The sequence below is a fragment of the Eptesicus fuscus genome, chromosome 3 (assembly GCF_027574615.1).
Source record: "Eptesicus fuscus isolate TK198812 chromosome 3, DD_ASM_mEF_20220401, whole genome shotgun sequence".
NCBI classification, from domain to species: domain Eukaryota; kingdom Metazoa; phylum Chordata; class Mammalia; order Chiroptera; family Vespertilionidae; genus Eptesicus; species Eptesicus fuscus.
In genome coordinates this window covers 80791288-80816932 of record NC_072475.1, presented here as the reverse complement: position 1 = coordinate 80816932, position 25645 = coordinate 80791288, and the positions used below count along the sequence as shown (strand labels likewise).

The 25645-nt window shown below is 43.3% G+C and overlaps 1 protein-coding gene and 1 non-coding gene across 2 annotated transcripts in view; both read right to left on the bottom strand.

Annotated features, from left to right (window-relative positions):
* Positions 1 to 427: 427 nt before the first annotated feature.
* Positions 428 to 25645, bottom strand: part of LNP1 (leukemia NUP98 fusion partner 1) — a 39942-nt gene continuing 14724 nt past the window's right edge. The window contains exons 2-4 of the mRNA XM_008159650.3: positions 18857 to 19045; positions 5538 to 5768; positions 428 to 770 (exon numbers count right to left, since the gene is read on the bottom strand). Of these exons, the coding sequence (XP_008157872.2) occupies positions 621 to 770; positions 5538 to 5768; positions 18857 to 19018 (543 nt within the window). The 5' untranslated portion in view covers positions 19019 to 19045 and the 3' untranslated portion in view covers positions 428 to 620. The remainder of the gene's footprint in view (positions 771 to 5537; positions 5769 to 18856; positions 19046 to 25645) is intronic.
* LOC129148647 (U6 spliceosomal RNA) lies at positions 6151 to 6256 on the bottom strand. Its single transcript, XR_008555645.1, has one exon. It is a non-coding gene; the product is annotated as a U6 spliceosomal RNA (small nuclear RNA).

The window sequence follows — 25645 nt, the reverse complement described above, 5'->3', positions numbered from 1 at the left end:
CGAGAGTCACACCAATGACATTTAAGATTATTTGTGATATTGATGTGAAGAAGGACTAGTGAAGAAGTGTGGATGGCTCTTATTTAATCTTTCTTTACATTTTCAAGAATTACTTTATTAAAATACTTTTCATCCTTCTTACTAGAGGCCCGGTGCACAAATTCATGCATGGGTGCGGTCTGGCTGCCCCACCCGGATCAGGGCTGATCAGGCCAGACAACCAGGGGGAGGAGATGTGGGAGGTTGGCAGCTGGCCCCGCCCAGATCGGGGTGAAGGGGACCAATAAGGGGGGCAGGGCCGGTTGGGGGGAGGGGCCACCATTGGTTGGCCAGCCACCCCGCCCTCTGGTCAAACTCCCAGTCAAACTCCTGGTTGAGGGGACAATTTGCATATTAGCCTTTTATTATATAGGATTCCCATAAAAGGACAACAAAGCAGATCAAACTCTCAATTCAGATGCCAGAGCTGGAGTATGATGTCTTCTTGTGGAGCAGTGGAACCAGCGCCCACTTCCATCACTCAGCATCGCAGACAGTATTTTACAGCTACCACCCGCAGTGTGGTATACAGAAGCCAAAAAACACAGCAGCATCTGTCGTCCTAATGTGGAAACAAAGGACTATTTGGGTCCTTTCTCCAAGAGAGGAACCATGTGTGCTTCTCCATGCTCTTCCTTCCTAGAGCTCCTCCTTTCCTCCACTTTCTTACGGGATCTTGTCTCCATCCGCAGGCATTCTCTTTCATTTCTTTCCTTTCTGCTCTCAGGTCCCTGGAAGAGAAGGATTGGAAAAGCATGAAAGTGCAGGTGGCTGACAACGTTCCGCATTTCCCTTAATTATCAGGAAGGAAGAAAGGCCTGATCATTGAGCAGACTTCCACATCTTAGTTTCTTGTAATAAATTAGCATAAGCCTGAGGGTGGTGCTAAAGGGCTTTAGTCATAAATAAAAGGAATAGGGGGCCTGTGATGGTCTATGGAGGAAACTCAGCTTGCACGTGACTGACTCTTTGCCTCTGACACATGGAGGGAGGTGATTTCACAGCACGAAACTGAAAAGGAATGTGGCAAGTGAATCATACATGCAATGATTCTAACCTCCCTGTGTCCACTCCCTTAAATTATACTAATAGTAGGGTTTGCACTCGTTTTAATCTGAGGACTTTGTGAAGACTGAAGTGGCAAAATGACACCCAAATCGTCAACAGTCCCCAGCAGGTTACCCAGGAGCCCGTGTTCACTGGGATCAGGAGCTACAGCACCAACTACAGAGACCCAGCTTCCTACATTTTATACCCAGGTGGAGGGACACACACAATAAGACTAAAAAGAAACAAGAGAATAACAAATAGTGATGAGTGCAATGATAACTAGGAACAGGATGATATGATCGGGAACTATTGCGGGGGGAGGGCGGCTTCTTTAGTTTCCATGGTCAGGGAAGGCCTTTCAAAGGAATTACTGACCAAAACAAGAGCATTGATAAATGTGGTGATGATGACATCTGTTTACACTTTTCTCTTTTAAAGTAAAAGAAATAAAACCATTGTTCTCCCCTCCTCCGTCTGATCTAGAAACCCTCGGGAACCCCTAAATGCCTACCAAGTGAGTTGGCACAGTGGTGAGTGGCAGTGAGATGAGCAAGGTCACGACTCAGCCTCGCAGGGGTGTCGGTTACTCGGCAATGTAAATTGTTTGTGTGATGTACCCAGATCGTTTCATTTCGATCCATATTGGTCCATTCGTCGAAGACAGAAAGCCAAACAAATGATGAGGCTGAGATACAAACTAAGAGGAACTTAAAAACTGAACTAGCTCCATAAATGCACCTCCAGATTATTTTCATTAGGTGCATCGATTGTATTAGATCCATCAGTCTGATCAAAATTTATATTTAGCAGTCATGAATGTCTCTACTAGTTAAAAGAACAATATAAAAAAAGAAAATATAGCGATGATTATTTCCACTTTGGCTTTTCCTTTATTGAGAATAAAGACTGGGTAATACTCAAAAATAATGACCTGAAATATTTTTCTTATCTCACTTAGAAACAAAATGTGAAAATTATCAATATAAGCCAACTGAGTTTTTCAATATCAAAGTGATATTGAAAAGTCATTTGTTGTTGGTCATAATCAGCTACAAAAGCAGTTTTTGGGTCTTTTTGATGCTAAAAAATAGAGAATTTAAATCTATACCTTAGTATGCACCTGGTGCCCAAACAAAAGATAATAAATGTCATTTTTAAATTCACTGACAAATCACACTTTTTAATGTAGTTAGCTTTGGAAAGGTGTGTCAGTTGTGAAATAGATATCTGTATATGTTCTGAATTTTTAATTTTGTTTTAAGATAAACTTTATAATATACTCAATAAAACTGATATAAAAGAAAATATTTAATTTAAAATTATTTACTATAAATATTTTTATCATATGAAAATTAAAATAATTTTGTAAATTCCTAGCAGATTTCTAGCTATTATAGTATATTAGAGGCCCAATCTGTGCACCGCTGGGGTCCCTTGGCCTGGCCTGCAGGGATCAGGCCAAGACTGGCTCTCTGACATCCCCCAAGGGGTCCTGGATTGCGAGAGGGCAGTTTTTGGGTGATACACCCCAGAATCGGGCTCCCTCCTCCCTGGTTCCAGGTGTGTCACTCAAGAACCGCCACTGCCAAATGACCACAGCTCAGCAGATCCTGCATTGAGCGTCTGCCCCCTGGTGGTTAGTGCAGGTCATAGCTACTGGCCAGCTTTTCAGCCGGCCAACCAGTCTGCTGGCCAGCCAGTCGCTTAGGCTTTTATATATATATCGATACCTATGAAAAGAATTCTTGAGTAAAAAAAAAAAAAGTTGAAAATGCTGGCTTGGTTATCTTGGCATTCAAAAGGAAGAACTTGGGCCCAGCCGGCATGGCTCAGTGGTTCAGCATCGATCTACAAACCAGATGGTCATGGTTCAATTCCTGGTCAGGGCACATGCCCGGGTTGCAGGCTAGATCCCCAGTAGGAGGCATGCAGGAGGCAGCCAATCAATGATTCTCCCTCATCATTGATGTTTCTATCTCTCACTCCCTCTCCCTTCCTCTCTGAAATAAATGAAAATATGTTTTAAAAAACAAAAACAAAAGGAAGAACTTGGGAAATGAATGGAACAACATGTTATATTTTAGGATAATGCGATAAATATTTCAATAAAAAAACACATTTACACACTTTTAGGGCTTATAATATTAGCAAATGGTTTCACTTAAGCAATTTTATAAGACTATGTGAAAAACAATTTGAGGCCATTAGAATCAACAGAGAAGTGTTTAGATTAAAGTATTTTTCAAAATATATATACCCTACCTTATTCCAGAAAGGACTTAAGGCAGTTAAATTTCCTGAATGAATATAATTAGTAACTTTAACATGTAGTTTTAAATATATTTTATTGATTTTTTACAGAGAGGAACAGAGAGGGATAGAGAGTTAGAAACATCTATGAGAGAGACACGGATTCAGCTGCCTCCTGCACACCTCCTACTGGGGATGTGCCCGCAACCAAGGTACATGCCCTTGACCGGAATCGAACCTGGGACCCTTCAGTCCTCAGGCCGACGCTCTATCCACCGAGCCAAACCGGTTAGGGCTAACGTGTAGTTTTAAAACAGGAATTCCTCCACTTCTTTATTCTTGCCAAAAGATCATAATCTTAATCTAACTATGAGGAAATGTCAGATAAACCCAAATTGAACGTCATTCTAAAAAGTAACTGCCCTGTACTCTAGCTGACAGTGTTACAAAAGCCAAGTGAAGACTGGGGAACTGCTGCAGAATAAAACCAGATTAAAGAGAATGAATTGCTTGCAACACATGATCTGAAATCTCCCTACAAATATATTATCAGGAGAAGAGGCAAAATAGGGATAAGGTCAATAGATTAGAAACAAAGTATTGCATTGGTGCTAATTTCCTGAGTATCATTATTGTACTGTGTTTATATAAAAGAATGTTCTTGTGCTCTTGTTTGGGGATGGGAAGGAGAAAGAGAGTATAGTAAATATGATAAATGTTAGTATCAGGAGGGAATATAGATGAAGAGTGTATTCTTTGTACTATTCTTGTAACATTGCTCTAAGTCTGAAACCATATTTTTTTAAAAGCAGTATAAAGAAAGGATAAAACATATCCTAATAAGTGACAGCTGTTTACTATTCTTCCTTCTGTATTCCTCTTATGATCAGGTGAAGAGAGCAGCTTACTGAAGGAGGAACATAGATACACAGGATTACTCTGACCAAAGTGAGGCAAAGACACACAAGTACAGTCCCAACAGCCATTACTGCTAGGCAGAAAGCATTGTGCTCAGATGGACAATGAGGTAGGAAGCCCCTGAGTGTCCTTGCTGTGCACAGAGCGTAGCTGAAGAACCAGGCGGTAATACACCTAGGTTCACTTATTTGCTCTGTCTACTATATGGCAGAATATATTATCATTCCTGTTTTGCAAAATAAAATGAACAGCAAAGGACCACAAAAAAAGAAGTATTTTGTTCAAGATCACTCAGTGAGCAAGTTTCCCCAAAGTAAGTGTACCCCCAAATTAACTGATCTCTACCTTATTACTTTATGAAGCAATCTCAGCATCACCATTGGAGCTTCTATTATTCCCCCATTTTCATGCCTGTCTCCCTTGTTCTTTACTGAGACCCCCCAAGGCCACTGTGAGCACCTGGATCACCCCTACTCCTGGAAACTTACTACTAGTAGATTGTGACCAGAGAGTTCCCTCCACATGCTTTTTAAAAGTTCAAGGGAAAACCAAAGGACTTGTATGCATGCATATAAGCATAACCAATAGACGCAAAACTCTGGGGGGTGAGGGCATGTATGGGTGTGGGGTGGGGGGGACAACGGCAAGATATGTACACATATAATACCTAAATAAATAAAAAAAAAAAGTTCAAGGGAACAGGGCATCACAGACTACTTGCTACTGGATTAAATACTGCACAGGAGAAGTAGAAGCAGTTCTTCTCTTCTCCAAATAGTGCACGGAGAATGAGTCACAATTATCCTATATAATAAAAGGCTAATATGCAAATTAGCCCCTTTGACCAGGAGTTCGATCAGGGGGTGGGGCCAGCCGGCCAACTGCCTACAGCCCCTCCCCCCAGCCAGACCCACCCTTGATCGGCCCTCCCCCACCCCAATCAGCCGGACCCCACCCGTGCACGAATTTGTGTACCAGGCCTCTAGTTTATAATAAGGGTGATGAAAGCAGTCTCAAAGAACTAGAGGACCTCCATAACAAAAACATTCCACTAATGGTCCTCCAGGAATTCTTCCTACACCAGATGCCTTCAATAAAAATAATTAGAAATTATGTACATCTGGGCTATGTACAGTAAAACTGAGTATCATTTTTTCAAAGATCTCATCAACAAGCTGTAAATGAAAAAGTTAGATTGTTCTCCACAAGTCTGGGGAGGAAGAGCCCTTTGGGTTTCCTTTTCTAAAGTGGCTTAAATATTCAATAACTCTGTTACATACCAAAGACACAGAGCGTTTGGTTCTAAAGCACAGGTGTTGCTCAAAGGGCTCTGAAAATGCCCGAGTTTTGGAATGGGATCTTCTGTTTGATTCCAGTGGGTCCCTGAATGGTCCATCCTCTGAGCGTTTTCTGTAATCCTTCATGTGGGTACGACATCGAAAACCCTGGTCCTCATGAGAATGCCTTCTAGGATGGCTGTCATATGATGTGACTCTGGGAAGCACAGGAAACTGGAAATATAGAATAAAAATGTTTACAATATAAAGAGACTGCATGAAATTAGCTCAGAGACAGAACAACCATAAATTACTAACTAAACGAACCTCAGGTTGAACTGAAATTTTATCTTTTTCATCAGTGTGACCTTTCTTCTACAATAAAGCAGTAGAATCAATTGGTTAAAACATTAAGTAGAACATCCCAAGACTAGCTATCTTGCTCCTCTACCATTAGGGCAATATAATGAAGCAGCCAAAGCTTTGAATTGATATGTATAAGTAAATTCCAAAATCATAACAAATTTTAATGAAACCATACCTGTTTATAAGAAATAATACAAAAATGAGTATGTGATTTCTGTACAAGGAAGGAATTTCTTTTTTCGTTTTTTGAAAAAATATGGAATGCTTCACTAATTTGCATGTCATCCTTGTGCAGGGGCCATGCTAATCTTCTCTGCATCATTCCAGTTTTAGTATACTAGGTGTATCGGTTACTAATGCGGATTTTGTAATCAAAGAAAACACGGTAATTTCAAGAGAAACATCAAAAGTGTTTTATTCAAAGTAATGTCCATTGCTGGCTACACATTTCCCCCATCTTTCAGGTAATTTGTGCATACCATCCCAATAGAACTTTTCTTGTTTTGAGGGAAATCATTCAGAGACCCAATTTTCCAATTCTTTGTATGTTTTGAAGTGCTGCTCAGAAAGTGCGTGTGCCAGCGATCAGAACAAGTGGTAATCTGAAGGAGCAAGGTCTGGTGAATACAGCGGGTGGGTTAATACTTCCCAGACAAGATCTTTTAATGTGTCTTTAACTGGTTTTGAAGTGTGTGATGGTGCGTCATCATGTAGCAAAATTACTTTGCCGTGTCTTCTGGAACATTCTGGTCATTTTATGATCAAGGCATGGTTCAAATTGATTATTTGTTGTCGGTAGTGATCAGTATTAAGGGTTTCACCTGGTTTTAGAAACTCATAATACACCACACCTTCCTGATCCCACCAAACACAGAGCATTGACTTCTTTCCGAAGTGATTTGGCCTTGCAGTCGATGTTGATGGTTGACCTAGATCAGTGATGGGCAACCTTTTGAGCTTGGTGTGTCAAACTTGGCCAAAAAACTGAGCATAACTCGGGTAGTGTGTCACTTTGAGGAAAAAACATTATTTCGCAAATGTTTCATCCTCGGCATGCAGCCGCCTCAGCGGCCGCGTGTCATCAGAAATGGCTACACGTGTCAGTACTGACACGCATGTCATAGGTTCGCCATCACTGGCCTAGATCAACCCATGATTTTGTGCATTTGGGATTCTTAGAATAAATCCACTTTTCATCTCCAGTCACAAATCGATGCAAAAAAGACTTTCTTTCGTGCCGTTGAAGCAACATTTTACTGATGACTTTGCGGTTTTCCATTTGTCTTTCGTTCAGTTGATGTGGCACCCATTTTCCTTCCTTTAAAATCTTTCCCATTGCTTGTAAATGATCGGAAATTGTTTGCTAAGCAACGTTTAATCTTTCTGCAAATTGTTTTTGAGTTTGACATGCATCTTCATCCATTAATGCTTGTAGTTGTTGGTCTTCAAACTTTTTCAGTTGACTTAGATGTTCTTTGTCTTTCACATTGAAATCATCACTTTTAGAGCATTTAAACCAGCATTCACAAATATCTTGAGATGGAGCATTTCACCATAAGCTTCCTGAAGTATTCAGCAGCACTTTTCTTCAAAATAAAGTAATGAATTAAAACTTCCTGCAAATGTTCTTTTTTTGGCACGAAATTCGACATTTTTAAGTGTAAAAATATTTATAATGTTAACACCCTCAGAAAATTTGACATATGAAGTTTTGAAGCTTGTTGTCAATACAACAAAATAGCATACATATCAACATATGTGTAACTCCATCTATTGAAAAAAATCTGCATTATTAACCAGTACACCTAGTATGTACTGCCAAAATGAGCACCAAAGAAGGAATTTCTAAGAAGAGCAATGGAATAAATCAGAATGAAAAAAATTAATTTAACTATGCAAAAAGAAGCTAATATACATCAAAAACAACTTAAATAGTAGACAAAAACAAAAAACATGTGCTACATGATACTTATCCTACCTAATAAAAGAATAATATGCAAATTGACCCTAACTCCGCTACACCCGCAAGCCACACCCACCAGCCACGCCCACCAGCCAATCAGGAGCAAATATGCAAATAAACCCAACCAAGATGGCTACAGCCACAGACAGCAGGAGGGAGGCTTGGGTTTCCCCGGTAACAAAGGAAGCCAAGCTTTCCACCTGCCGTTGCTGGCCTAAGCCTCCACTCAAGGCTACAAAGTTTCAATTATAGAAGGTAAAGAAATCCAAACAGAAATGGTGGCAGCCACTGAGCTGGAAAGAGCAGGAGGCAAGGGTTGCCCCCGGCAATAAAGGAAGCAAAGCTTCTGCAGCCCTGGCTGGCCTAGGCCTCTGCTCCAGGCTACAAAGTTTCAATTATAGAAGATACATCAATCCCAAGAGAAATGGCTGCCGGCCACCACAAAGCAAGCAGGAGGCTTGGCTCCGCTCCAGGCTACAAAGTTTCAATTGTAGAAGGTAAATAAATCCCAGATACCAGGGCCTCTGCTTGGGTCGCCAGGGGGCATGGCCGGCCTGCAAACCACCACAGGCCCTTCACCCAGGCTGCCCCACACCCCAAGGGAACCCCCACCCTGATCTGGGATACCCTTCAGGGCAAACCAGCTGGCCCCCAACTGTGCACCAGGCCTCTATCCTATCTAATAAAAGAATAATATGCAGATTGACCATCACTCCAACACACAAGATGGCTTCCCCCATGTGGTCAAAAGATCCTGCCCCCATGTGGACACAAGATGGTTGGCACAAGATGGCCAGCAGGGGAGGGGAGTTGGGAGGGACCAGGCCTGCAAGGGAGGGCAGTTGGGGGCAATCAAGCCTGCAGGGGAGGGCAGTTAGGGGTGACCAAGCCTGCAGGGAAGGGCAGTTGGGTGGGAACCCAGGCCTGCAGGGGAGAGCAGTTGGGGGGGACCAGGCCTGCAGGGGAGGGCAGTTAGGGGTGACCAGGCCTAAAGGGGAAGGCAGTTAGGGGCAAACATGCTGGCAGAGGAGCAGTTAGGCATCAATCAGGCTGGCAGGGGAGTGGTTAGGGCGTGATCAGGCTGGCAGGCAGAAGCGGTTAGGGGCAATCAGGAAGGCAGGCAGGCGAGCAATTGGGAGCCAGCAGTCCTGGATTGTGAGAGGGATGTCCGACTGTCTGTTTAGGCCTGATCCCACCAGGATCAGGCCTAAACGGGCAGTTGGACATCCCTCAAGGGGTCCCAGATTGGAGAGGATGCAGGCTGGCCTGAGGGACAACCCCCCCCCCATGCACAAATTTCGTGCACCGGGCCTCTAGTCTATACAATAAAAACCCAGTGGTCATAATGCCGTAACAACCAAAGACCGGTCACCAGGAGGTGCATTGAGCACCTTTTAGTCCCTCCCCCTCTACCCCCCCCCCCCATGCCTGTGAGCAGCGGCTCTTGCAGTGGGTGGGGCGGGGCACAAGCTACTAGCAGCAATGGGTGGGGCAGCCAGCTGAGGCAAGCGGAAATGAGCTACTCATGCAGTATTTCATGCACACTGGGCCTCTAGTCCTATCTAATAAAGAGGGGATATGCTAACTGACCCTCATCCATTGCAAAGATGGTGGCGCCCACAGTCAATAAGGAGGGAATATGCTAATTTACTGCCCTGCCCTCAAAGATGGCAGCGCCCACAGCCAATAAGGGAATATGCTAATTGACTGTCCCACCCTCAAAGATGGCGGTGTCCACAGTCACAAAATGGCAGCGCCCAGTCCCCTCAGCCCTGCAGTTCAGCAGGCATGAGGCAAGGCCTGGCCTTCCCCTGATTGCTGGGTCACCTCCCGCCCCTGAGGGCTCCCAGACTGTGAGAGGGGGCAGACTGGGCTGAGGGACCCGCCCTCTAGTGCATGAATTTCCATGCACTGGGCCTCTAGTGTTTTATAATATCCTGACAATACATAGTATATCTTACATACATACAGAAAAACATAGAAGTCATGTAATACAATGACACAAGTGTTCAAATCAGATTGGGAAATGATCACAGAAGAATATTTCAGAGAAATCAAACTTCTTAGAAGAATTATGACACTTGCTCTCCCAATTTCTCTCACTACCCAACCCACTCCATTCAAACGTTTGCATCCACAACTAATTTCGGTTACGATATTGGTCTCAGTGTTGCCAAGTTCTGTGCACATTTTGGTCTTGATTAATTCAGTAGCATTCAACCCATTTGCCCTTCTGGAAACACTCTTTCCCTTGCCTTCTACCACTGTACCCTTAGTTTCCCTTTGCTCTTTCTTCCTGTGACCTCACCCACCACCTTTGCCTCACTCATAGCTAATCATCCTTCAGTCAGCACTGAAACTGCATATCCCAGAAAGCCTTTCCTGCCACCCTGAGTGGTTCAGGTCCCTGTTAGATGTTCTCCTGGGCGCTCATACCTCTTTACCCTACTCCTCACAGCTGTAATCGGTAATTTGGGTAATTTTGTAACATGTCTCTCTTCTCCATTAGTTTGTATCTCCATAACATCAAGGGCTATGTTTCATTCTCTGCTGAAATCCCAATCCTTCGCAGCACCTTGCCTTATTCACAGGATGAGTTTATTAAATATCTATTGGATCAATAGATATATAAAGAATGAAAAAAAAAAAAGAAATGCCAAATGGTAAAAATTGTTTATGCTTATTAGTCATCAAAGATTATTTAAATGAAATAATGTACAATTTTGCCTTTCAGGTTAGCAAAAATAAAAATAAAAATGTTTCTTAATGATACCAAGAAGTGGCAAAAGTGGAGAGAGACAGGCCTGTGATTCCTGGCTGGTAGGACTATAAATGGACATGCCTTCCCAGTAAGCCATTGGCAAAATGTGTCGGGAGGTTTAAATATCCTGCTCCTTGGACCCAGCTGTTGAGTGTTGTTATGGGCTGAGTTGTGTTCCTCCCCTCCAATTCACATATTGAAGCCCTATGTGAGAAACTCAGAATGTGACCTCATTTGGTGCTGGAACCTTTAAAGATTAGGTTAAAATAAGGCCACTAGGGTGGGCCCTCATCCAGTCTGACTGGAGTCCGAATAGAAAAGGAAATTTGGACACACAGAGACCACCAAGGACGTGTTCACACAGGAAAAACCATGTGAGGACACAGTGAGAAGGTTGCTGTCTGTAAGCCTAGGAGGGGGCCCCAGAAGAAACCACATCTGCCAACTCCTTGATCTTGGACTTCCCACCTCCAGATCTGTGAGGACATAAATTTCTATTGTTCAAGCCACCCAGTCTGGGGCATTGTGTTATGGCAGCCCTGGCAGACAAATACACATGTCTAGAAACTTACTGTCAAACGATGATTAGAAATATGGTTCAAGATTTGTAAAGCTGCCAAGATACATGAGGGAAATATGTACGTACAAGTCCATTTATGGTACTTGGTGCTGTGAGTAAGTTGGGGAGCAAAACAGGCAGAGCGGGCCCATCTTGGAGCTCATGTCTGCCTCAGAGAAAAAACACATGCTTACTCCTTTGGCACATGCTACAAAGGTTCAAGGTGGCCCTAGCCAATTTGGCTCAATGGATAGAGCTTTGACCTGCAGACTAAAGGGTCCTGGGTTTAATTCCTGTCAAGGGGATGTACCTCAGTTGCAGGCTAGATCCCCGGCCCTGGTCAGGATGCATGCAGGAGGCAACCAATCCATGTGTCTCTTTAACATCGAGATTTCTTCTGTCTCTCCCCCTCCATTTCATGCTCTCTAAACAGCAATGGGAAAATATCCTTGGGTGAGGATTAACCAAAAATAAGCAAAACACGGAGGTTCAAGGTGCAATGAGAGGATGTAACAGGGTGAAACTGTGTGTACTTGGGTGGGTGAGGCTGGGAGGATTAGCAGGAAACTTCCGTGTAGGTGTGATGACTAAGCTGCAATCTGAAGGACAAGCAGGGTTAATTAGAGAACAGGAACATTTTCTGCCTGAGGACTAGCACCACGTGTGCCCAGGCCCTGTCACAGGAGGAGCTGTGGTGTGGAAGGAAGAGAAGCCTGCTGGGGCTGGGGGCATGGGGGCCTGAGGGGAGGGAGGCTGGAATGGGGAGGTATGGAGGAGCTTGAAGTAAGGTGCTAGCATAAGATGGGCAATCTTAAAACATACCGAACTGTGACCAAAGGTTTTCTCAGTGATGTGGGATTGTTTGTTTCCTCCTCCTTTTTAGTATTTTTCAAGTTTTCTACAATGAGTGAATTTACATCATCAAGAAAAAAATGATACTTTAAATTTTTGAGATAGACAGGGAAGCACAAATACTGCATGATTCCACTTACATGAGGTATCTAAAATAGTCAAACTAAAAAAAACAAAACAAAAAAACAAACACATAAATAGTCAAACTCATAGAAGCAAAAAATAGATTGATGGTTGCCAGGGGATAAAGGAGGGGAAATGGAAAGGTGCTAATCAGTGGATATAAAATTTCAGCTATGCAAGATGAATAAGTTCCAGAGATCTCCTTCACAGTATTGTGCCTCTAGAAAAAAACAATGGGTTATATACTTTAAAAACTGCAAAAAAGTGAAAATCTGCTGAGGGTATAGATCCCAGGTTAACTGTTCTTACCACAATAACATTTTTTATAATTTTTAAAATATGTTTTTATTGATTTCTTTTTAGAGAGAGAGAAAGAGACACATCGATTGGCTGCCTCCTGCACACCCCCTATTGGGGATGGAACCCACAACCTGGGCATGTGCTCTGACTGGGAATGGAACCACAATAACATTTTCAAACAAAATTTTAAAATGTGAGACTGGGAGTGAAATATTGATATCCTCTTCCACTGAGAGGCCTAAAAAGAATGGCAAGAGTTTTGCCCAGCCAGTGTGGCCCAGTGGTTGAGCATCAACCCATGAACCAGGAGGTCACTGGTTCAATTCCCACCTGGTCAGGGCACATGCCCAGGTTGTGGGCTGGATCCCCAGTAAGGGACGTGCAGGAGGCAGCCAATCCATGATTCTCTCTCATCATTGATGTTTCTATCTCTCCCTCTCCCCTCCTCTCTTTCCTAAAATCAATAAAAACAACAACATATATATTTTTAAAAAGAATGGCAAGAGTTTCAATCACCATATCTTCTTATATCCGGTGGAATTTCCAGTTTGTTGTTTTTGGTGTGGGACTTTGTGAGAAACAAGTGTAAAAGAGCACTCTAACTGGTTACAGGCAGAAACTCCCACTTTTAAAAATGTTACTTACTATGATGCAAGTTCTACTTTTGCAATTTTATGCGCCTTTGTAATGTAATTTCCCTTACAAAGACATGAATCAATGCCCCCACATAACTTATTTTTACGAAGTGTGTACTTGTCTCCTGCACAGTCGTGGAAGGAGCTTTGGCTCTTGGGGTGGGGTCTGACCTCACCGGCTGAGCTCCCAGGGGCCCCAGCAGCAGAGCCCGCAGCAGGCACTGACTCTCAGAGCAATGACTACCCAGGGCCCTGACTCTCATTACAGAAGAGGCTCTAACAGCTTAGCTGTTTCCACCGTGGGCCCAGGAAACTGGTGCTGTTAAAGAAAAACCCTATGTACTCTCTGACCCCAAGTTCTGATCTTAAAGATGTTGGTTATGTAAGATCTTTGCTTCAGAGCTTAACCACTTGGTGTTCTTTATCCTGCCTTTCCCTGCAGTCATCCTCGAGTTGTACCCCTCCAGCCCTCTGAGTACACACAAGCTCCTGGCCACCCACTGACAGCGAGGTGAGAAACAGTGAGAAGAAAGATCAGGTGCTGGGTATTGAGTCTTAGTGCACAGTGTGTACCAGGCACTCTGGAGACTGTGACCTTGACCTCTAACCTCAGAACAAATCCTACCAGGAAGTCATGCTTCCTCATTTACAGATGAGGAAAATGAATCTTAGCTTAGCTCAGTGATTTGCCTAAGACATGCCTAGTGACTACTGGAGAAATCAAGTGCCATGCCTAAGCATGAGGCATCTCTTTCTTGGATTAATTATTCTAAACTTTTATTTTGAACAGCAGCAAAAACTTCATTCTATTTCTATGTGAAATTGCCTATAAATGTCACTTTTAACAATGTACCAGATATAGCAGAATTTTACTGCAAAAGTAATAATAATGCTTTGTAGGTCTTCAGGAATTATACTATTTAAGAATTTTATCTGAGGAATCTATATATATAAAAGGCTAATATGCTAAGTGTCTGTCCGACCGGTAGCTATGACACACATTGACCACCAGGTGGAAGACATTTAACACAGGAGCTGCCGAGCTGCAGTGACTTGGCGACAGCGGTTCCCATGTGACGCACCCCGGAACCAGAGAGGAGGAAGCCCGATTCCTCATGGGTACACGAGATTCCACCTTCAGCCGTGGGTTATGTTGTTGCTGGGGCACTGTCGGCCCTGAATCTGGTTTACTGCACACTTGCGTTTGTGTTCCACACCCTGTACGACAGCATCTTTGCAGAGTGCCCTCTCGCATTCCAGGACCCCTTGGGGGACGTTGGAGAGTCGGTTTCGGCCCGATCCCCGCAGGCCAGGCCAAGGGATCCCACCTGCCAGAGGGACCCTGCTCACTCCACAGATGCCCTTTGAGCCACAGCACTGCCCCAGGTGTGGCCAGTTGAGGAGGGACCACGGGAGGTTGGGTCCAGGGCGTGTCCGGCCCCTCTCGCCCAGTCCAAGCCCCGCCACCACCTTCTAATTAGTTTCCTTTCAATGTGCACGAATCTGTGCACTGGGTCACTAGTAATATATAACAGTGTCTAATGATATCATGAGGGTCAAGATGAATGTAAATTAGTTGACAAATGGAAACAGCATCAGGGGAAAAAATTCCAGTTTTCAGCTGATAAAGTGGTAGGTAGTTCTTGTAGAAATAATAAAGAGATTCAATATCATCCACTGGACATTCTAATTTATTTATTTATGTATTTATTTATTTATTTTTAAAGTATGCATTTAAATGATTTTTTTTAATTGTGGGAATAAATGGGTCCTGCTCTGTCATACGGTGGCACTAAATCAATGTGACACTGCCATGAAGACCCTCTCACTAGTCATAACTAGGGAAATAAGGGAGAGCTAGCAGAAAGCCTCTTGGCACTATTGAGGCTGCATGCCTCAGACACTTGGCACCTTCCCCGAGGTTGCTCCCCCCGTTTCAAGGACTCGTCTCCCTCATTCAGAAACTGAAGCAGCCAAACTAAGCTCATCTAAACCACATGCCACTGAGATCATACCCCCAAATGCCATTAAATTCAATCTTGTATAGTGATGTCTTCCTCCACTGGGTCTCCACTGTCCAGTGATGACCATTCTTGGTGAGAACATCCCTTAGCCAACTCAAGCTGCCATGACAAAATACCATAGATTGGGGGGGCTTGGACAACAGATTTATTTCTCAGAGCCTGGAGGGCTGAGAAGGCCAAGATCAAGGTGACGGCCTGCTCAGCCCTCCTCCTGCCCGAAGATGGCTGCATCCTCTGTGTGCTCGCCTTTCCTCGGTGCATGCATGGGAAGGGGGAGAAAGAACAAGCTCGCTGGTATCTCTCCCTGTCAGGGCACCATCGCATCTGGCAGGGCCCTGCCCTCCTGACCTCACCTAAACCCAATTACCTCGCAGGTTTGTGAGCAGTGCTTTCAGGCCCACCCCCCTCCCCCCCCCCCCCGCCCCCCAGCCCTCCCTGGGGAGAGCAGCTACACGAGAAGCACCCCTGTGGTGAGATACTATAATCACTGAGAGTGTGGACCACCCTAAGGTCAGTCAGAAATAAAAGTAAAGGTTTAAAAAAATATCTTCTAGGGGACCCTTTTCCCCCTCCCTACCTGGGAGTCAGTTCTGTGGGACTCTTTCCCTCTCCCCATGTGGGACTCTGTACCTTGTTCTTCAATAAATCTCCACCTTTGCTATACCAAAATAAATAAATAAATAAATATCTTCTACTGTTTTACATTGAGAATATAAAGAGAGACGATAACATGGGGAGAGGAGGGTGTTTTCTTTTAAAGCAAATTTTAAAAACCTTGGTTGCAGGTAGGTAGAGGCTTACTTTGTATCCCCCGCCCCCTCAAATGATATACGGGGTAATGTGGGCCGCACAGATGCTGCCTCCTTGGAGCACAGAAGAAACACTGAGGAAGTCCATTTGATGTTAAAGCCCTAGGCCAGTGAACTCAGTACCTAAAACTCACTGAAAAACATTGCAACCTAGCCCGGCTGCTGTGGCTTAGTAATTGAGCAATGACCTTAAACCAGGAGATCACGGTTCGATTCCCAGTCAGGGCACATGCCCGGGTTGTGGGCTCCATCCCCAGTAGGGGGCATGCAGGAGGCAGCCCATCAATGATTCTCTCTCATCATTGCTCTTTCTATCTCTCTCTCCCTTCCTCTCTGAAATCAATAAAAATATAGTTTAAAAACAAACAAAATATACATTGCAACCTAAAAGTCAATTCTCTAAATAAAGGATTTATCTCCGTTTTTAAAGTCTAATAGATAGTAAAACTTACTTAAGAAATCCTATTTCATGCCATGTATCTTCCTTTGTTTTCATATTTTCTGTGGCTCTAAAGGGCTGTTGTGACAAATAGTAAATCACATTTCTTTTCTCTTTGTTTCCTCCTGGTTCACATTATCTGGAAACTGGAAACTAATCATATCCTGGCTCACACATTATGAATGCCTCACTTGATGTGGAACATAAGAGATTAAAATAACAGTGTGATAAGTAGGTGTTCTGTTTTACAACAGAGTCGTGGAAAGTCAGAGCAAGAATGTTCTCAGAGATCATCCAGCCCAAACCCTTCTTTTTCACTTAAGGAACCTGAAGCTCACAGAGGTGTTGAAACTTGCCCTTTGTCCTTGAGTCCACATTTGGCAAGAGACCTGTTTTTAAACATTTGTGTCTCAAAGAGGTCTCATTCCTCCACCTTGCTGATCACTGGGAATAAAAGAGGTTGCATCTGAGAACTCTGGAGCTAAAAATAAAATAAAATAACATTACCCCCCCCCCCCCCAAATTACTTGGTTCTGGGATTGTCAGAAACAGGGGGGCGGGGAGGGATTCTCTGGTACCTAGAATTCTAAGTGACTTGCAAAAAAGAAAAGCTGTAGCATCACTGTGTGGCTGTGAAGCAGAGGACAGACATGTCTACTGTGGAGTCTTCTACCCCCCGCCCCAGGTGAGCAGAGGAACCCTGCTGGTACCTGCTGTCCAGTCCACACCTCGTCAGGCACATCCATTCCCCTCTTAGGGCTTTCCAGCTCACATCTTACTCCCTAGACATTGGGTCCTCTGCCCAGCCATAAGAAAATAGTGCTGAAGATGGGAGAATTTTGGTTCCCTCTCCCATCAGGAAACCAAATGGGAACCAGAAGAAAAAAGTGTATCAAATTTATCAAAGGGGGTGATTTATTTATTTATTTATTTACTTATTTATTTATTTATTTATTGCCGGGAACCAATTCCAGCATGTAATAATTACAAGAGTTTCACCAAAAGGTTGGTGAAGCTTGGGCAGCTCAACAAGGGTGAGCCACATATGTAATTACCTGCTGGGACGGCTAAAAATCATCTCCCCCAAACCTGAATAGGATTGTCTGCAGTCAGACAGCTCAGGGCATTTTGTTGCCTCCTGTTGGCCAAACACCTGAACAGCTGTAGGCTATTCCCCAAACTGACAACCCTACCCTTTGAAGTGTATATCTCCACTTTGCCTTAGGACAAATTGTGTTAAATAAATAGCACGGGGTCCTTAGACAAAAGTGAATCTTCAGTTCCTTTAGCTCAGTGGTCGGCAAACTCAGTCAACAGAGCCAAATATCAACAGTACAACAATTGAAATTTCTTTTGAGAACCAAATTTTTTAAACTTAAACTATATAGGTAGGTACATTGTTATTAACTTAATTAGGGTACTCCTAAGCTGGCCTTCGCTAAAAACTCAAGGGGCCAAAGAGCCGCATGTGGCTCTCGAGCCACAGTTTGCAGACCAGGACTTTAGCTGAAGATCCTCTGACCCCCAATGCCTTTCAAAATTATCTTTCGTCCTTGGACTCCTTCTTGAATCTACGCATCAGCCCCTTTCTCCAGAATGCTGAACGCTTTGTAAGGCTGGGACAAGAACCCTGGCATTTATAAATATACTTTTATTACTTTCAGAGAGGAAGGGACAGGGGACTGGGAGTGAGAGAGAGAGGGGGGGGCAGGGAGAGGGAGGGAGAGAGAGAGAGAGAAACATCAATGAGAGAGAGACACATCCATCAGCGATTGCCTTCTGTAGGCACTCTGACCAGGGACTGAACCTGCAACCTGGGTATGTGCCCTGATCAGGAATTGAACTTGTGTCCCTTTGGAATATGGGGCAACACTCCAGCCAACTGAGCCACACTGGCCAGGCAAAGGGAGTGATTTATTATGTGGAATCCCCAGTTCCCTAGAATTCACCAAATAGTGAAGTTATTTTCATTGTTTTAAAAAGACTATTGGAAATCACACATTGGTCCACACTGATGCTACACAGACTGATGCTACACAGACTACTAGTAACTATAGCATCAAGTTTCTTCCCTTTGACCTGAATTATATTGTCACTCAGTAGGATTTATCTCAGGCTTATCAGGAGCTCTGCATAGAAGTTAAAGATAACTTAGTAGTAAAAATGAAGAAATCATTACATTTAAAAAAAAAAACAAGAAGAAAAAAGAAAAATAAATAAAAAGGAAATTTAAAAAGGAAAAAGAAAAAACAAATAAAAACAAAAATTAAAAATAATAATAATAATAAAGAAATCACTACCTAGTAGAAGAAAATCAGGTACCTTGGAGGATAAGACAAAATGATAAAAGGTATTTCTGTGGACATAAAAAAGATTTGGGAGTACTGATTTTCAACCAAAGAAAACTTTATACTGAAGGACTCTTCCAAAATTATCTATGAGAAATCCCCCTCCCTAGTCCAGCCCTCCCCTGTTCCATGGGATAACTCACTGGGCAGGGCAGGGAAGCTTTCCTGTAACTGGTGTCTTGTGATCCTCGGCGGTCCCGGAGTCCTCTCTCATCCTCCTCTATCCAGCTGTGACCCCAGAAGCTGCTCATCCACTTGGCAAAAGACACATCATCATCATCATCATCATCACCTCTGTGCTCCATGGAGAGGTGATTCAAAATATCCAAGGCCTGGCAGAGAGAAAGATTGTCAAACTCAGCTGACTTGATGAAACCTAGGATCTCCCCAAAAGACAAAAAAGAAACTGGTGTTTTCAAATGGTCTCCGAAAATGGATCCTTAAAAGGAGAAAGATTTACTAAACAACCCCTTCACCATCAGGCAGCCCAGGGAAATGTCTATTTATAAATTGTGCTGCCCACATGCCCCTCCCCTCCCCCTGTCTCTTTAAATTGAGAGGCTTGGTAATCCTTCCATTGCCAGGCTAGTGCCTCGCAGCCTCAGGGTGGGAAGCACAGTCCACTGCCTGATGTTCCCAGTACTCTGCTGCCGATGGCTGTGATGGCGTCTCCAGCTGTCAATGATGATCCTGCATGACCCTCATCATATGCCTGTCAGCTCCAGGCCGGCTCTAAAATGGGTCACTCACAGGGACAGACTGACTGCAGCCTGCAAGATGGCCAGCTATTGGCATGTCATATCTAGAGCTAGATACTCTCCTAATAAATAAAATTGATGTTGATATAAAATGCAGCTCCTAGGGCAAAAGGTGTTTAATTGACATTATTTATACATATACTAATGTAAATAGCCCTGGCCGGTGTGGCTCAGCTGGTTGGGTGTCATCCCAGCACCGAAATGTTGCCCATTCCATTCCAGGACACAGCACATGCCCAGTTGCAGGCTCTATCCCTGAGATGTTTTGTTCTCACATCAATGTTTCTCTCCTCTCTCTCTCTCTCTCTCTCTCTCTCTCTCTTCTCTCTTCCCTTCTCTTTTCCGTTCTCTCTAAAAATCAATTAAAAATCTTTTTCAAATGTAAATAATTTACATGTACATGTAAAATGAACAACTCTTAAGTGCACAGTCTGATGAATTTTCACATACATTTCCCCCTGTATAACCACCACCATGCAGGTGAAGACATAGCACATTCCCAGCACACCAGCAGGCTCCCTCTTTCTTCCTTCCCACCCATCCTCCCGCCAAAATATTACTATTTCTGCTCTCTGTCTCTGTCATCCTAGATTAATTTTGCCTACTTTTGAACTTTCTTTCAATGGAATTATATAGCCTGCATTATTTTGTGTCATTCAACATTAGGTTGGTGAGACTTATCCATGCTTTTGCAGTAAGAGTAGTTCATGCTGTGTCATGAAAAAAGTGTTTGAATATTCCACCTTTTTTCCCCCCAATCTACTGGTCATTTGGGGTTGTCATTTTGGGTTGTTTCCAGTGGAGCTATTATAAACAAAGCTTCTATAAACATTATGGTCCCTGTCTTTTAGGGGTCTTTTTTTTCCCCCAAGGTAAGTAGAATCTACCTAATAAAAGAGTAACATGCTAATTGTCCGTACCTTCATGACGCCCACCAGCCAATCAGGAGTATGCAAATTAACCCAACAAATATGGCGGGTTAATTTGCATATGCAGGCGCCAAGCGGCTGGGGGCGGGGTGGGACGCTTGCGTTGTTGCCATGGCGACAAGGCAGGCGTTCCGCACCACCCTCCACTGCTCCTGGCCTCTGGGCAGCATGGGAAGGCAGAAAGGTGGCTCCGGGCCGAAGCGAAGGTGGTGGCGGCAGTCAGGGAAAGGAATCTTCGTGCATCGGGCTTCTAGTATTACATATATTGAGCCCCTACTTTTTGCCAAGTATGGAGTCAAATATTTTACTATGCTATTTTCATTGTAACAACCCTGTGACTGGGAGATTTGTATCACATTTTATAGATGAGGAAATTGAAATTCAAAGAGATTATCACTTGCCCAAGGGGACATTACTACTAAGCAGCACAGCCAGATTTGAAGCATGTATCGAAATAACAAAATCTTGGCTCTTTTCACTACTCTTCCAGTGTTCCACACAGACCTTTGAAAAATCTTGCATTTTTAAACACAAGCATTCTTGGCCATTTTCCACATCTCATTGCTGGAGGAATTATGCACATCTAATGGGACCTTTGAAAGCTTGCTTCTGGTTTCCTCTGGACTTCACCCAATATGCTTTTCCCCTTTTCTGCTTTAGTTTTGTATCCTTTGAGTACCACAAGTTTTACCCATAAATACAACTATATGCTGAATCCTGTAAATTCTTCTAACAAATTCCCAAACGAGGGGTGACAGTTGGTGTCAGAAGTAGGACTTCTAAAACCACTTAACTCACTGAAATGTGGCTAAAGCATGTTTGGGAAAAGGAAGGATGAAGGGGACACAATGACGAACCTTCGATGCCCAGTGGCCACATGGCCATCTGTGGTATGAAACAACAGCTGAAATGATGTTTGTTGTGAGGTAAAGATGTGATTTTGAAATGATAGATCCAACCCCAGGAGAACTGGCTCATTGGATCCATGGGCTGCTTTTGGCCATGGAAGCTAAAGTTAAGGGATTAAAAAGTGTGGTTTGGGTGATGTCTGTGGACTTCATTCTCTCCTCTAGGTGGGAGGGAAAAGATCCAAAAATTCCCCCAAAAAACATTTTGGGTGATTCAAAATGTTAAATCTTTGTATTGATCCCTCCTCCAAGTAAGAGAAGGAAAGATTAAGTCAGTTTCTAAGACTGGAGCAAACTTTAGATAAATCAGGAAAAAAAGGTGGGGGGGAATAACACTATCACTGGTATGGATACATGAAAAAAAATGAAACTAGACCACCACCTTACACCATACAGAAAAATAAACTCAAAATGGATAAAGGACTTAAATGTAAGATGGGAAACCATAAAAATCTTAGAGGAATCCACAGGCAGCAAAATATCAGACATTTGTCGTAGCAATACCTTTACTGATACAGCTCCTAGGGCAATGGAAACTAAGGAGAAAATAAACAAATGGGACTACATAAAAATAAGAAGCTTCTGTACAACAAAAGAAACCATCAACAAAACAACAAGAAAGCCCACTGCATGGGAGAACATATTTGCCAATGTTATCTCTGATAAGGGTTTAATCTCCAAAATTTACAGGGAACTCATACAACTTAACAAAAGGAAGATTAAACAATCCAATAAAAAAAAAAAGGGCAATGGACCTAAATAGACACTTTTCAAAAGAGGATATACAGAAGGCCAAGAGACATATGAAAACATGCTCTAAGTCACTAATCATCCGAGAAATGAAAATCAAAACAACAATACGGTACCATCTCACACCTGTCAGAATGGCTATCCTCAACAAATCAACAAACGACAAATGCTGGAGAGGATGCGGAGAAAAAGGAACCCTCCTGAACTGCTGGTGGGAATGCAAACTGGTACAGCCACTGTGGAGAACAGTATGGCATTTCCTCAAAAAATTAAAAATGGAACTCCCATTTGACCCAGTACTCCCACTTCTAGGAACATATCCCAAGAAATAAGAAACACCAATCAGAAAGGCTATATGCACCCCTATGTTCATAGCAGCCCAATTTATGATAGCTAAGATTTGGAAACAGCCTAAGTGCCCATCAGCAGATGAGTGGATTAAAAATACTGTGGTACATCTACACAATGGAATACTATGCTGCTGTAAAAAAGAAGGAACTCCTACCATTCTCAACAGCATGGATGGACCTGGAGAGCATTATGCTAAGCGAAATAAGCCAGTCAGAGGATAAATATCACATGATCTCATTCATTTGTGGAATATAATGAACAACATAAACTGATGAACAAAAATAGATCCAGGGACAGAGAAGCATCCCTCAGATCATCAAACCTCAGAGGGAAGGTATGGGAGGGTGGGGTAAGGGGGAGAGATAAACCAAAGGACTTGCATGCATGCATATAAGCCTAACCAATGGACACAGACACAGGGGGGTGAGGGCATGTGCTGTGGGGAGAGGGGGCAATGGGGAGATAAGGAGACATATGTAATACCTTAATCAATAAAAAATAAAAAAAAACAAACAAAAAACTCTATCCACTGGTGCAGCAGCTCCTTGTATTTCAGCTGGGGTCTCAGTCAATCCTAAAAGTGTTCAATTTGCTGCTGGGGTTTAAGTAAACTTGCACTGACAAAAAAGAGAAGGAGAGGGAGAGAGATATTTTAAAATAGCCTTTTGTTTTGTGGCTATTGCTTCTGGATGTATGATAAAAACTGATGTAAAAAATTATATGCTTATATTGTCACAAATGCTAAAGGGATTATCCAATAAGGGAAAGTTGCCCTATAAAAGGTGTTAGTACCTGACTTTCTTTCTTTTTGCTACTGGTAGGTGGATTAAAATTTAAACTCTTTGAATATTTGAGTATTGAAATCTCCAGAACTGATTATTTTTGCTATGATGTTCACCTGTTGGGGAAAGGTAGACAATATAAAAGGTAAGATAATCTCCACAGGAAAATACACTTTTTTGAGTTTTAAAATGCAGTGTTTAGTTTGCTGATAAATTCTTGTAAAATCAATTGTCTGGCCCTGGTCAAGTGGTTCGGTTGGTTGGAGTGTTGTCCCGTACAGCAAAAGGTTGTGGGTTCGATTCCCAGTCAGAGCACATACTTAAATTGTGGGTTCAATCCCCAGTCAGGGCACATATGGGAGGCAACCAATTGATGTTTCTCTCTCACATCTATGTTCCTCTCTCTCTTTCCTTGTGTGAGAATTAAAAAACAACAACAACCAGTTGTCTGATGATTTTTCAGCCTGAGCTGCTAAGAAAGAAAAGCCACTAATTTTTTTGGAATGCTGAATCAAAGATCCTAATTGCGTGGACCTGACAGTGGGCTGAAACCTGATGATGTCTGTGATGGACTAGTCAAACCTCTGAAAGCAGACATAGTGTCAATGAACAGAACTGAGATTCTGGGACTAGTGCAGATTTAAGGCACTCCTCTGTGGGCATAAACTATAAAACCACCTTGGGCGCTGCCTGTACCACATGGGACACTGGCAGGTGCCCATGGGGAAAGACTTGGTCTCTGCTGGGACCTGTGGGGACCCCTTTCACGTCCCGCGTGGTTCAGGGTTCCAGGTCAGGGTTCGGGTTCTGGAGAAGGCCACACACAAATGAAGAGAGACTAGAAAAGCATTAATTTGGGAATATTGGGGGCCAGGCGGGAGCCACCTCTAGTGGGAGGACTACACACTGCTCTGGCCTTGCCATCCCTTTTATTGAGACTATGGGATACACCCATAGTCCTTAGGCAGGAAACTTCAATAACAGAAATTTACATAAGACAAACAGAGGTGGAGGCTGCTTCAGCTAACAATGTTTCAACTAAACAGTGAGTGGTTAGAGCAATTAAGGTTGTTGACCAGCCTTCCTGGTTTCCTGTCCACATCTTTCTATTAGTGAGACAATGATCCGTTTCCGGCAGGACCATCTGAAGCTGCTGGTTGGTGGCTCTACATTTCCAATGCGGGGCCTATTGCATCTGACATGATTGATCACAAGAAATATAACTTGTCGAAAGCTACAAGTTGGGAGGGAGGACATCACAGGGAGTGGGACCTCTCCACCCACATGGTACCCTCAACTCCTCATCAAGCGCTCACTGCTGGTGACTTGTGTTCGGCTTTCCAGATTATTTGAAATCTGCGACAATGGAGTGATTGCCTGATTGTGTTTCACTCATCTTTCTGCTTAGGCAGTTTGATTATCAAATATAGCTGACCCCCAAATAGAAATTGATCTTTTCTAGGCTGCTTACTAAATAAATGATCAGGACAAAAGGGGTGGGGATTATTGTAAACACATTCTGAAAACTTGGAAATTCGAAATTTTGTCCTAACCAGTTCCTAAACATGAAGTCTTTCTGGGTCCCCAGTGTGGCACTGGTCTCCAGTGAGCTTCCTAGCGAACACGTTGTGTGCGCCATCAGAACTCCCTGCCGAAGGCATCAAGCACGCCCTGTGTGACGTCACTGGGGAAGGACGCTTGGACGCTTAAGACCGGCTTCCTCAGACTTCACCTGTTTGCCTTTCCACTTTGCTGGTTTTGCTTTGTAGCACTGTAGTAAATCTTAGCTATGAGTACAAGTATATAATGAGTCCTGTGAGTCCTTTTTGTTTTTATTACAGATGGCCCCCTCTTCCCCCCTTGGCCCCCTCCACCCAGCCCCCAGCCCTGAGAGTCCTTTTAGAGAGTCACCAAAACTGGGGGTAGTCTTCAGGACCTCCCATATAGGAAGGAAAGGAAACTCTTCAAGTCTTTTGCCAAATATTCTCCCAAAGCAACAAGAGATAAATGTACTCCCCCGGGAGAAAAAGAATTTGATCTACATTATATAAAATTAGCTGGCCTCCATTTTTCCCCCCAAATCAAGCCTATTTCTTTAAAAGTATGAGAGAAAGATGTTTTCCCACTTTGCCTGGACCAAGGTTCTATTTTTTAAATACATTTTTTATTGATGTATTAATAAAATACATCAGAGAGGAAGGGAGAGGGAGAGAGAGATAGAAACATCAATGATGACAGAGAATCATTATTGGCTACCTCATGCTCGCCCCCTACTGGGGATCAAGCCCACAACCCTGCCATGTGCCTTGACTGGAATCGAACTGTGACCTCCTGGTTCATAGGTCGACACTCAAGCACTGAGCCACGCAGGCCAGGCTGGACCAAGGTTCTCATAACAAGCCTTGGCAGCGAAGGAGCAGGAGCAGCAGCAGGTGTCAAGTCTCGGGCAGCTGG